Genomic DNA, 13805 nt, shown 5'->3' on the forward strand with positions numbered 1-13805 from the left:
TTACTAAGTCCTGTTTACCCATCCTTCCTGTGCCCATTGAATGAGTGAGGGCTGCAACTTGATTTACAAATACTCATGCTTGTTTCCTGATCTCTCTGCAATCTTGTCCACCCCTGAACTCATTATTTATAATTGCCTCCAGTCCTCTAACCCCCTGAGATATCTACACTTATCCAGGGGTATTCCTGATTTGAATCATTGCACCAGTGCTAACTGTGTGGTCAACTGTCAATGCCCTAAATTCTGATATTCCCTGCTGAAATATCTCCTTTATTTTTTGAAGTTTATTTATTAGTGTCACAAGTAGGCTTACATTATCCTGGCGATGAAGTCACTGTGAAAATCCCCTTGTCGCCACACTCCTGTTTGGGTATACTGAGGGAGAATTTAGCATGGCTGATGCACCTAACCAGCACATCGTATGGGAGAAAACTGGAGCACCCGGAGGAAACCCAAGTAGACACAGGGAGAATGTGCAAACTCCACACAGACAGTGGCCTAAGCCGGGAATCAAATCCGTGTCCCCGGCATTATGAGACCACGTTGTGCCAATGTGCTGCTGTTCCTTGAAGTGTGACTATGCTTTTGGTCATCCACACTCATATCTCCTTGCCTTGTTGATAACATTCCTATGTTGGGACTTCCTATTATGCCAGTGTTGTTCCATGAGGACTTCACATTTGCGGAATGCCATTGAATTACAAATTGACATGTGTTAGTTCCTTCTTAGGACCTTACCAAGCAAACTGTCCTTCATGTGTAAGCCTTCACAACATAGGGACTTACTGCCAATTCCAGTCCCTATCTGAATTCTGACTGTACCAATTCACAGACCAGCAATGTTTCTTTCACTGGGCGTGTATTTCTAGTGCCAGAGATGCTTTCACCCTTTACTTCCCAAATTGTCACTGGTGGCTTCAGTGTGAGAGCACATGATTGTACTCATGTCTACACTACAGGCCCAACTCCCTGACGTCCATGTCCAACACCCTTTAGAACACTCCCAAGGTGGTGGGGAAGGGCTGATGCTAGTTACTTTGTTTTTAAAATTCGGAAATTGCTTTCTTAGGAGTCCACTTGCATCCTCTGGAGATTTGTATACCTCATCTTTTTTTTAATTCATTCGTGGGACGTGGGTGACGCTGAACATAGAACATAGAACATTACAGCGCAGAACAGGCCCTTCAGTCCACGATGTTGCGCCGACCAATTAAAAAGCAATGACCCTCTAACCTAAACCAATCCCTTTCCATCCATAAACCTATCCACGGAACTCTTAAACGCCCCCAAACTAGGCACATTTACAACTGCAGCAGGCAGGGCATTCCAATCCCTCACCACCCTCTGGGTAAAGAACCTACCTCTGACATCCGTCCTATAACTACCACCCCTTAATTTAAAGCTATGCCCCCTCGTGCTAGCTTTCTCCATCTGAGGAAAAAGGCTATCACTGTCCACCCTATCTAAACCTCTAATCATCTTATATGTTTCAATAAGGTCCCCTCTTAGCCGCCTTCTTTCTAATGAAAACAACCTCAAATCCCTCAGTCTCTCCTCATAGGACCTCCCCTCCATACCAGGCAACATCCTGGTAAACCTCCTCTGCACCCTGGCCAGCCACTGTTGCCCATTCCTAGCTGCCCTTGGAGGGCAGTTGAGAGTCAAAGAATAAAGAAAACAGTAAAGTACAGAACAGGAACAGACCCTTCAGTCCTCCAATTCCCTGCTGATCATGATGCCCTAACTAAACTAAAAGAAACCTTCTGCCCTTACTTGGTCCACATCCCTCTATTCTCTCCTTATTCATGTACCCATCCAGATGCCTCCTAAATGGTGCTAATGTGCCTGCTTCCGCCACCTCCTCTGTCAGTGCATTTCAGGCACCGACCACTCTCTGTGTGACAAACTTCCCACACATCTCCCTTAAACTTTCCCCTTCTCACTTTGAACCTGTGCCCCCTTGTAATTGACATTTGCACCCTGGGAAAAAGCCCCTGACTATCCACCCTGTCGACGCCTGTCATAATTTTATAGACCCCTATCGGGTCTACCCTCAGCCTCCGTCTTTCCAGTGAAAATAATCCTAGTTTATTGGGCTGCTTCTCATAGTCAACACCCTCAGGCAATATCCTGGTGAACCTTCTTTGCCCTCGCCAAAGCTTCCATGTCCTTCCGATAGTGCTAATGTTTAGCACTGCTGTGTCACAGCGCCAGGGACCTGGGTTTGATTCCCAGTTTGGGTCACTCTCTGTGTGGATTTTGCACATTCTCCTCGTATCTGCGTGGGTTTTCTCCCACAATCTGAAAGATGTGCTGGTTAGGTGTATTGACTCGAACAGACGTCGGAGTGTGGCAACTCAGGGAATTTCACAGTAACTTCATTACAGTGTTATTGTAAGCCTCACTTGTGACTAATAAATAAACTTTAACTTTAGTGTGTTGATAGGAACGACACACAATATTCCAAAAGTCTACTCCAGTATTTCTGGCTTTCTTGGTGTCATTTGCCTTGTAAAAGATAACTCCACCAGCGTTGGTGCAACTGGGCCCTCAAGTGTGACTAGTACAAATTGCAGCCAAACTCCTGAAGAGTTTCTGAAAGACAATGGTGAGATGATGTGACGGGTTTCTGTGTTTCAGGTTCCGGGCTGGGTTTCGTCGCGTTTTCCGCTGTTGTCCCTTTGTCAAAAACAATGATTACGAGGGGTTGGAGATGAAATCTACCAAGTATTTCCAAACCCAGGGCAGCATGTATAAGGTTAGCCGGATGGAGACCACTGTTTCCACAGTCATCAACCAGAATGAGGATGAAGCTGAAGATACTGTCAAGACCACACACTTGACACTGGACCTGACCTCCAATGGGTCTTCACGCAGCATCTCAAAGACTGGGTTGGAGTCCTCTACTGTCTACTGCAGGCCAGACCCTTATTAAATGGTCAGATCCAACCCATTACCCCAATCCAAAAGTGAGTGAATTATTTTAAACAGACATCAGCCTGGGTCCAGATACTGGGAGGTCACCACCTAATGAACTTATTCCAATTCATCTCAGCTTGGTGACCCTTCAAAGTTAGCAACTGGAAATGCCAAATCAAAATGGAAACATTAAATTAGGCCCAACACTTCAATCCTGTAGCTCACAGCATGCCCCTTGACCACATCCCTTTCAAATTACTGGCCTCTTGATGCTGAGAACGCTTGTTTGGTAAATGCTTGCTTACACCATCCCCTCATCTGGAAAGTGCTATATTTCTAAAATTCTTGATAGACCACCAATTCCTTCAAGCAATAGATTTGTACCCTTCCTCTCCTACCCAGCCAACATGTAAAATTCCACCTTGCTCACTCAGCACTCGGTACAGAATATAACACAAAACAACACAACCTCATGACTCCCTGCTTCTAAGATTGACACTCCAAATGATGCAGAGAAACACAGAAGGTTATTTCTCATCATTGCAGGACCCACCGGTCATCTTCCCAAGCAGCTACTCACATTTACTAACTGAAAGGTAAAAGACAATGAGATTATTGGATTCTGGCACACTCAGTGCCTTGTGGGAATCTGATATGATGTAACTATGGAATCGACTCAAGAGTTTATTGTAACTCAAATGCCCCACATTGAAATGCGGAAGCTGCCTCAATACATCCAGAGACATTTCAATGATCACATGGTACCTGGTCAAGGCAAGACTGGATGAGGCACAGAGGAGGTGAGATATGATGAAAGAAAGATATAGGAAATGTGAGATATGGGTAATATGAGATATGGGAAATGTGAGATGCAAGGAATCTGTGATAAAAAGAATCTGAGATTTTGCGAAATTTTGGGAAAGCAAGACAGGGAGAAGGTGAGATGGAGCACGTGAGATATGGAAATATTACACATGGAGAGTATGTGATATGTGAAACGTGAGATATAGATAAATAGATGGATCACCACAGTTTTACAAGAGAGATAGATTTTTAAGGTGAGATTTTGAGAGGTATTAGGTTGAGGATGGGGGTTCCAGACATTAGAAGCTGGGCGACTGAAGGCGAAAAAAAACGCCAATAGCCAATGCTTCTATTACAGAGTGCATCAAAATTACACCCCTGTGTGCACTCACATTTAAACCCATGTCACAAACTAGCAGGTATGAGTGAACTTCTATTATGTCTGAGAGACCACTTTCCAGAAGGTTACTTGAATCCAATGAAGAGGACAGAGTGAATCCTATTCCTGTAACTCAGCAAGGTTCAAAGCTCTGAAAGCTTGACCTTACAATGCAACACGTTTCTGCTTATTTGCATTGCTAACTCTTTCCAACCGTTTGGCTGGCTGTGAACAATTTCATGTGGTTACAAGCCCTTATGCCCCTGTAATAATGCATTATGCTGCACTACAGAATAGCACAGTCAAAAGACTTTCCCGTTACATTTATCACACTGATGGGTGTGGGTGTGGGTGGTGATGTATTCATAAGAGCAACTGTTTTTTTTCACATGGTGCCAGTCTGGATTGATGGATGGGGTTCAGATCAATATGTGCAAGAAACGTAACTGTTCAAGGGGGAGTCATTAAGGATGTGTGGTTGTGTCACATTAGTGCTATTAAATCTGGTGACATGTGTTGGGGTTACAGGTTAGAACTCCAGCAGAATGCATCAAGGTCGGGATGCCTCACTGTGTGACATTGCCTAAGTCTCCTGGATTCTCTGCTGTTGTACTGTTTGTGAATCTCTCCAAAGGCACAGAACTCATGTCCTTGAATCCTCACAGTGCAGAAGGAGGCCATTTCGCCCATCGAGTCTGCACTGACTCTCCAAAACAGCATCTCACCTAGGATCAAACCCCACCACCACCCTAACCCCAATTATTTATCCCACTAATCTCCCCAGCCTGCACATCTTTGGAGTGTGGGAGGAAACCAGAGCACCCGAAGTAAACCCACGCAGACCAGGGAGAACTCCGCACAGATGGAGACCCAAGGCAGGAATTGAACCTGGGCCCCTGGGCAGTGAGACAGCAGTGCTAATCATTGTGCCACCGTGTTGCCCCAAAAATTCTAAACATGGTCTACTGGTGACACAAGTTTCCAAGGGACACGTGGCCACACCTTTCAGCAACCTCATGCAAGAGGAGTGAGTGAATTCTCACAACCAGCATCACACTTGAGGCTAACGATATTATATTCTTTTTATTCATTCTCGAGATGTGGGCCAGAATTTATTGACCAGCCCTTGATCTCACAGTTGTGTTAGGTCGCGTGATCCAGGTCTTTGACCCCGGAACAATGACGGAGCTGAATCCCTTGTATCCAGAAGGATCAGGGACAGTCATTATTTGGCACTGTTCATGATAGCAAAAGTGATTCATTTAAACGTTTGTACAAAGTCGTGATTGTGAAAACGTGTGTTTTGCTTGTGGACAACGTTGAATGTAAAAGAAAAATGTAAATCTCTCTATATGTGAATTTTAAATATCTTTTCTGGACACAGTTTTGACAGCACTGACATATTTCTTAACTCTGCCATCTCGTTGTTGAGATTTGAAACTTGTTCCTAGTAGAATTTTAATTTTGCAGCATTTTGGGGAAAGGAAACAGGGGAATGGGACTAATTGAGTGGGTTTTAAAGGGCTGGCATAGACACAATGGGCCGAATGGCCTCTTCCGGGGTTGTAAGACTCCATAACCCTAAATCGGGCGAGATTTAAAGTTTATAGCTGCAGTGTGTAAAAAGTTTGATCATCAGTTCGTACTTTTCTATCTAATTCACTGGAATCAAGTTGAATAATTCATTGCGTTAATTTCCAACTGACTTGTTTTTCTTCTGACACCCTGCTCCCTGCGCCTCAAAGCTTAAAAAAGTGAAACTGATCGCTAAACTGATTATTCTGGGCTGCTTTAATTCAGAATTCAGCTGCAGAAATTATTGATTAAATGTGTCCGCATATCATGAAATGTAAGCAGAGCTAATAACCCAGTCTGAGACTAATCCACGGTGAGCAGTCTTAAATCACAAGTGTAACACTGTACTGCCCTCCTGTGGTGTTGCTGAAAGTGCAACTTTGGGCTTTTTAACATCATACACACAGGCAAGAAGTTCGAACAAAACTTCAGTGTCGTTCTCCATTTGAGTTGTTTTGCCCAGATTACTCCGATGAGGAGATGTGTTACCCTGGGGGCAGGAGATCAAACTCTGCCTGCTTCCAAAGACTGATCAAGATTGAACTCACGATGGACAAGCTGTGATGACCGATCAAGATCCCGATGTGGAACTTGTGCTGTGATGAAATGTCTCCTAATCGTCGCCTCTCTACGCACGGCATTTTGACAATGCTGTGTCTGACCTATGCTCCTCTGCCACTGCCCCGCGGGCGTTTCTTGTTTTCTTCAAAGAGGATAGACTTTTGATCCCTTCCAAGTTGATATTCGCCAAACCCGCCCCCTGGCTTCTCTTTCTTCTAAAATGTTTTGTTGCCACGCACCGGACACCAGAAGTGGAAGCTCGTTTCGCAACACCAGCAGCCACAAAACTGTGCCCCGTGATCCAATCTGTCACTTGCTAGGGCGCCCTGACCGTTTGATGTGAATGGCCCAAGCTCAAGCTGCAATGTCTGAATATAGTATTCATGTAGAAGCCATCTGTTCGTACAGTCTGTACTGATTATCTTGTTGTATTTTCAGTTCTGAGGTTGCCAGGGAACAAACACATCCAAAATCACATTCCACAACAAACAGGGAAAGTGCCCACTGCATTACCACAGTAACAGGTGAAAAACTAAAGCAAAATAATCCTTGCTCCGTAAAAGTAGCAATCAAGCGTTTATCTAAGGGGTTGATGCGATTCCAGTTTTTTTTAAATTAAAGTTCTAATGACAATTTCAATTAAGTACAGTAAGAAGTCTGACAACACCAGGTTTAAGTCCAACCGATTTATTTGATAGTAAACTCACAAGCTTTCGAGGTTAACCTCTTCGTCAGGTGAATGGAGAGTTCTGGCCTCAGACAGAGCATATAAAGCACAGTTTAGAGATTACTGATTAGAATGCGAATCTTTATACCTAACCTGCTATTCAAGTCTTAAAGTGGCCGACAATGTGAGTGGAAGGAGCACTGATCACAGGTTAAAGAGATGTGTGTTGTCTCCAGACAGTACAGTAAGTGAGGTTTTGCAAACCCAGGCAAGTCACGGGGGTTACAGATAGTGAACCCAAGATCCCTGTTGAGACCGTCCTCATGTGTGCGGAACTTGGCTATCAGTCTCTTCTCAGCGACTCTGCGCTTACATGTGTCGTGAAGGCAGCCTTGGAGAATGCTTACCCGAAGGCCAGAGGCCGAACGCCCGTGACCACTGAAGTGTTCGCCAACAGGAAGGGAACAGTCTTGCCTGGTGATCTACATCACAATTTCAATTTGGCCAGAGCGCTCAATTTAGGAACATGTTGAGTGGGAGATTTCTATTTCTGAAGCCCACTCAGTTTCAATATGAAACCACGTTGCCCAAGATCTGGCTTTATTCCCCCAGTCTGCAGTTGAATTCTCAGCTTCCTTGCTCCAAGAGCAGATAACTGAGGTGATGGATGGGTCCAAGGGTACTGCCAGTGTGGATTGAACCCTTTTTACTTGTTGTTAAGAATACACTGTCCACTGTAATAAAGGAAACTTCTCGTTTGCTTTACGTTACCTCCCATGAATGGTAAATCCAGAAGACAACAAAAAGAGGGAGTGAACATTCAAAAAGATGGAGACCTTCTTTACTTGAAAAGTGCATATCAAGAAAAATAGAGCAGCAACAAAGCCTGATTGAAATTGATCACTTTTTGACCATGTATCAATCAACAAGATGCCGTTGGCTCAGAAAGGAAAGATCAGGGAACTTATTTTGCACTCCGATGATTCTCAATAATGTGCTAGGGTAGCTGGTCAGCCTGAATGCTGGGTTCCAAGTGTTGCTATGGCTCTGAAAGCCATATTTAAGTTCCGAATAACTCTCAGTATCTTTGTTGTGTTCCCTAGCAACTGCATTGCCATTTTAAAACAGCATTAACATGCCCAAAGGAATGAAGAATCAAAGATAGATCCTTAATTCAGAAGGTGGAAAATGCTTAAAGTACAGAGTTGTGAAATGGAATCTGCTTTCTCTGAACTTGACTATGGTGCAGGTTATATTTTTGCCATGAACAATCTGTTCTTTGTGCTTTGTATATTGGTGCCTGTGGTAAAAAGTTGTTATCCAATGTTTTATTGTAATAACATAAAATAAAACACAAGATTACATAAAAGCCTCTCAGCAACTTCCAAACACATTCCTTGTCCACATATTTGTTTGTTCATAGACCTTGAAAATAAACCAAGCCGCAAGCACTTATTTTTGACATTTTTGGTCATCTTGACTGATTTTCTGATGTCAAAGTTCTGAATGACATGAATACACATGGAAAATCACATTAAGGGCATTGGAATAAGCCAGAGTGAAAATCTCTCAATCTTCTCTCAGTTGCAATGGTACCATAAACTACAAAATTTGTTGCATTGCATCTACATCTTTGGATGAGTTATACACAAGATTCTGCTGCTAATCAGTCCGCCCCCCCCCGCCACCCCCACCTTATCAGTTGCTTTGGTTCCTGCTGAGTGGAGTTTGGTGACAAGTACACTTCATGTTTTCCACTGTCTATGCAAACGCAGTGTACCAACCCCTCTTCATAGAAGGTAAGCAATCAAAAACAGAAAAAAAATTTGACAGTGAAAGCAAAATCGTGCTGAATGCTGAAAATCTGCAATAAAAGCAGATAGCACAGGTAGCATCGGTGGGAAGAGAAGCGGAGTTAATGTTACGAGTCCAATGTGACTTCTTTGGGACAGGGGAAATATTAAGCTTAATCAATTGGTCAAAGAGGTTGCTAAAGGAGAAAAAAACAATGGAGATGTTTAGAGAGGATTACAATCCCAGTTGGTGTTATGACTGGATGGGAAGATCCCAGAATGAAACCTGAGTTCAAAAGACTTGTAACTTACTTTTTTTCCAAAACCTGGAGGAAAAGAGTCACAAGACTATCCATATGTTTTAACAAAAAAGAAAAAAAGAACGTTGGTTAAAGATGAACAATTGAATTGTTATACATACTCATTTACTTGTTCCACTCTTACCTTAATAAATACACAGAGATCCTATGATTAACAGGGGTTACAAAGCATATCTTAAACTTCAATTAACACAAAGTCCCTTTAAGCAAATAAGATGGCTGTGATCAAATACACTCTCCATTCTGAACCTCAAGTGAATGTCTCTGGATTTCACTTCAGAATCCCCCATAATTATCATGAGAGTTTCCAAACTCCATTCCAAAAAACACACTTTGAAACCTTCCTTCACGATACTGCCTACATTAGCTATCTGCATTAGGAAAGTCTTTCCAAGTGACTTTTTTAAAACATAGCTTCCACTCCATCCTTAACAGTGATCCAATCCAGGTTTTACACAAAGTCCTTTGGGATTTCTTGTCTTGACTGCTGCACAAACTGTTCACAATTACTTTAACCCTGGATTCTCAGATTCTAGCAAAATGGCACCAAACATTTGATTGATATAAAAGTGGAGACCCACAGTGTTCACTATTTACATTAATGACCTAATGGAAGGAACAGAATGCAAAGTTTCCAACATGGCTGAGGATATTGTGATACTGCAATGGGATGTGGACAGATTGGGCAAAAACCTGGCAATTGGAGTTTAATGTGGGGAAATGTAAAGTCATGTATCAAAAGGCAAATTATGATGGAGTAAGACTGCAGGTGAATGGAGCACAGAGGGAGCAGTTCATGGATCACAAAAAGCCAGAAAGCAGGTCCAACAAGTAGTTAAGAAGGCAAATGACATTTTGGTCTTTGTTGCAAGAGGATTGGAGTTTAAAAATAGGGAGGTTTTCTTGCAATTTTATAGGGTGTTTGTGCGGCCTCACCTGGAATACTGCGTACAGTTTTGGTCCACTTTCAAAAAAAGTGGTATCGGACTAATTCCTGGGATAAGAGGGTCGTCTTATCAAGAAAGAATAAATAGTCTGGGTCTGTAGTCCTTGATGTTAGAAGAGCAAGGGGTGACCTTATTCAAAAATAAGGAGCTTGACAGGCTAGGTGATAGGATGTTTTCACTAGTGGGAGCGTGTCGAACAAGGGGACAGAGCTACAAGATAAAGAGCTAATCGTTTAAACTGAGCTGTGTCGAAATTTCTTTTCTCAGAGGGCAGTGAACCCCTGGAATTCTCTGTCCCAAAAGGGAATGGAGGCTGGCTCATTAGAAGTATTTAAAGTGAAGGTGGACAAATATTTGATCAATCAAGGAACAGAGGACGCCGGGAAAGTGGCACAGAAAAGGAGTTGTAGCTGATATAGTTCAGCCATGATCTCATTGAATAGTGAGCTGGCTTGAAGGGCCTGGCAGCCTCCTGGTGTGGGTGGCACGGGAACACAGTGATTAGCACTGCTGTCTCACAGCACCAGGGACACGGGTTTGATTCCCAGTTTGGGTCATTGTCTGTGTGGAGTTTGCACATTCTTCCCATGTCTGCGTGGGTTTCTTCTGGGTGCTCCGGTTTCCTCCCACAGTTTGAAAGATGTGCTGGTTAGGTGCATTGACCCGAACAGGTGCTGGAGTGTGGCGACTAGGGGAACTTAACAGTGACTTCATTGCAATGCTTTACTTGTGACTACTAAATAAACTTTAAAAACGTTTGTGTAATTGACTTCTGAAGTCTGCTGTTCAACTTTAAATCTGATTTTTGTAATTGTCCCTTCGACTCAGAACATTTTGTTTACTCTTCCTTGAATTCTTTTCCCTTGAACTTTTCTGAACAGTACCTTGGTCCTTGTTCTCTTAGTTCCAGTCATTTTAAGGCTTTCATTCTGTCCTCGTCCCCTGGTTATCTGAACAGTATCTTGTTCCTTAGGAAGCCTGTAACTCTCTTGTGCAATTAAACCTCTCCTGGCAGAGTTGAGAAATGGCATTGGTCCCCAACCGTGATCAAAATCAACTAATCGAACACTTTGTACCTTAAATGGACCTCCAGTTGCTGAGCAACACCCACGTGCTTATGTCTTATTTATTCTTCACACACTGACCCTCTCTCAGCACAGTAGAGTCACTGTTGGAATTGAAACCAACCCCCACACATACCTTTGTCCAGCATTAATCTAACTATAGATTTTACCCTTCCTTCCACTGAAACATGGAACTAAACCCACTTAAAACTATTCCATATTTATAATATTTATCAATTCAAATATAAATCCTTAAAACTACTTGTGCTCCAAATAGGAGAGCATTCCAGATCTTAGAATTCTAACTGTGACTTTACTGTGCTTAGCAACTGGCGGCCCTTTTAAGATAGAAAGGCTTAGTTTAGTATAACTGCTACCTAGGTAATAAGTATTCTTCTTCTTTATTGTAAAATTACTTGAGTCTTTTAGACACTGCCTTTGGCATTGAGTGTGATAACTCCCTCTCCATTGCAAATTCTTTCTACAATGCTTTCTGGAATGGTTTCATTGTATTTTTTGCAGGTCTGTCCTGCAGAAAAGAAAAAGTGACCTGATAGAGATATTTTTCAAAAAGATGATGGAAGAGTATATGTAGGAGATGTTTCCGCTTGAGGGTGCGGATGGAGTACAAAATTCGGGTCCGTCAGTCTAAGATTGCAGCTGTTAAATCCATTGCAAGACAGACTTATTTTCCGCAAAGAGTAATTGAGGCAAATATTGATGCATTCAAAGGAAAATTAGATTAATACATTAGAGAGAGGGACGAATACAAGGACAAGATGACAGAATTAAATGAGGAGGAGGAAGCCAGTGTGAAGCATGGATCAGCAGCATTCAATGGTTGATTTACGTGCTGGACATGCTATGCATATTATTGCAGGATTGAACCTGCACGGTTATTTCAGCCTTTTGCCAGACGAGGGCGCCAAGCGCCCACGAATGAAGAATGAAATTTCAATGTGACATACCAAAGCAATGTACCCAGAAAAAAACTGGTCAAATCAGCACATTATATTCTTCCAATGCCCCTTTCGCTGTAGTCTTCTAAAACCAAACAGTCCCGCTGCACTGGGCATTTAGAATGTGGAGGCTGTGCAATGGAATTATTACAAGACATTTTGCCTGCTAGATGTGATTTGATTTAATTTATTATTGTCACTTTTATACAATGAAACATATTGTTTTTTGCATGCTATACAGACAAAACATATCTACATCTTAGAGAAGGAAAGGAGATGATGCAGAATATAAAGTTATAGTCATAGCTCGGCTGTAAAGAAAGATCAACTTAGATAAGGTAGGTCCATTCAAATGTTTAATGACAGCAAGTAAGAAACTGTTCTTAAGTTTGTTGGTACGTAACCTCAGTCTTTTGTATCATTTTCCCGATGGAAGAAGGTGGAGGAGAGTATGTCTGGAGTGCACGGGGTCCTTGATTATGCTGGTTGATTTTTCAAAGTAGCAGGAATTGTAGATGGAGTCAATGGATGTGAGTGACGATGTATGAGCTGTGTATGACACCACCACCACCTCCCCACACCCCCTCCCCCTCCCCCAACCCCCGGTCAAAGTGCTTGTGTCTGATGGAGAATAAATCAAGTCTGCACATTATTGAAAAAGAAATTGCTGGAAAAATGCAGTAGTTCCTTACAATTAGAATCTGGTGAATTCATAATGAGAAATGTCGAGATGGCAGACCAGCTGAACAAATCATTTGGATCTGTCTTCACTAAGGAGGACACAGATAACTTTCCAGACAGACTAGAGGACAGAGGGCTTAGCATGAAGGAGGAACTGAAGGAATCCTTATTATTCAGGAAATTATATTGGCGAAATTGCTGGGATTAAAACCCGATAAATCCTAGGCTCTGCTGCTCTGCATTCAAGAGTAAGCGTTGGACCTTGGACCTTCAAGAGTTGGACCTTGAAATTGTGGATGCATTGGTGATCATTTCCCAGTATTCTATAGACTCTGGACTTCCAGAGGATTGGAAGATAGCTAATGTAATTCCACTATTTAAAAAAGGAGGCAGTGAGAAAATGGGGATTTATAGACTGGTTAGCCTGACATTGATGCTGGGGAAAATACTGGAGTCAATGATTAAGGATATAATAACTGAGCATTTGGAAAAAACAGTGACAGGTTTGGTCCAAATCAGCATGGATTCATGCTTGACAAACCTGGAATTTTTTTGATGATGTGACCAGTTGAGTGGACAAGGGTGAACCAGTGGATGTTGTATATCTGGACTTTCAAAAGGCTTTTGACAAAATCCCACACAAGAGATTAGTGAGCAAAATTAAAGCTCATGGTATTGGGGAAATGTATTGACGTGGATAGAGAACTAGCTTGCAGACAGGAAGCAGAGGATGGAAATAAATAGGTCCTTTTCAGAGTAGCTGGCAGTGACTAGCGGGTACAACAGGGTTGAGTGCTGTGACCCCAGTTATTCACAATGTATATTAACAGTTTGGACATGAGACTTGAATGCAATATCTCCAAATTTGCAGATGACACTAAGTTGGGTGGCAGTGTGTGTGTGAGGACGATGCTAAGAGGCTGCAGGGTGACTTGGACAGGCTGGCTGAGTGAGCAAATGTTTGCAAATGTTGCATAAATGTGTGGTTATCCACTTTGATGGCAAAAACAAGAAGGAAGATTATTATTGATGGTGGCACAGTGGTTAACACTGCTGTCTCACAGCACCAGGGTTCAATTCCCGGCTTGGTTCATTGTTTGTGTGGAGTCTGCACGATCTCCCTGTGTTTGCATGGG

At 42.6% G+C, this 13805-nt stretch overlaps 1 protein-coding gene across 1 annotated transcript in view; it reads left to right on the forward strand.

Annotated features, from left to right (window-relative positions):
* The window catches only part of tacr1a (tachykinin receptor 1a), a 54262-nt gene extending 48006 nt beyond the window's left edge, over window positions 1-6256 (forward strand). Inside the window, exon 5 of the mRNA XM_080216982.1 lies at window positions 2641-6256. Coding sequence (XP_080073108.1) covers window positions 2641-2935 — 295 coding nt within the window. The 3' untranslated portion in view covers window positions 2936-6256. The remainder of the gene's footprint in view (window positions 1-2640) is intronic.
* The last annotated feature ends 7549 nt before the right edge of the window (window positions 6257-13805 follow it).

This window comes from Carcharhinus amblyrhynchos, chromosome 34 (genome assembly GCF_965287045.1).
Source record: "Carcharhinus amblyrhynchos chromosome 34, sCarAmb.v2.hapA, whole genome shotgun sequence".
Taxonomy (NCBI): domain Eukaryota; kingdom Metazoa; phylum Chordata; class Chondrichthyes; order Carcharhiniformes; family Carcharhinidae; genus Carcharhinus; species Carcharhinus amblyrhynchos.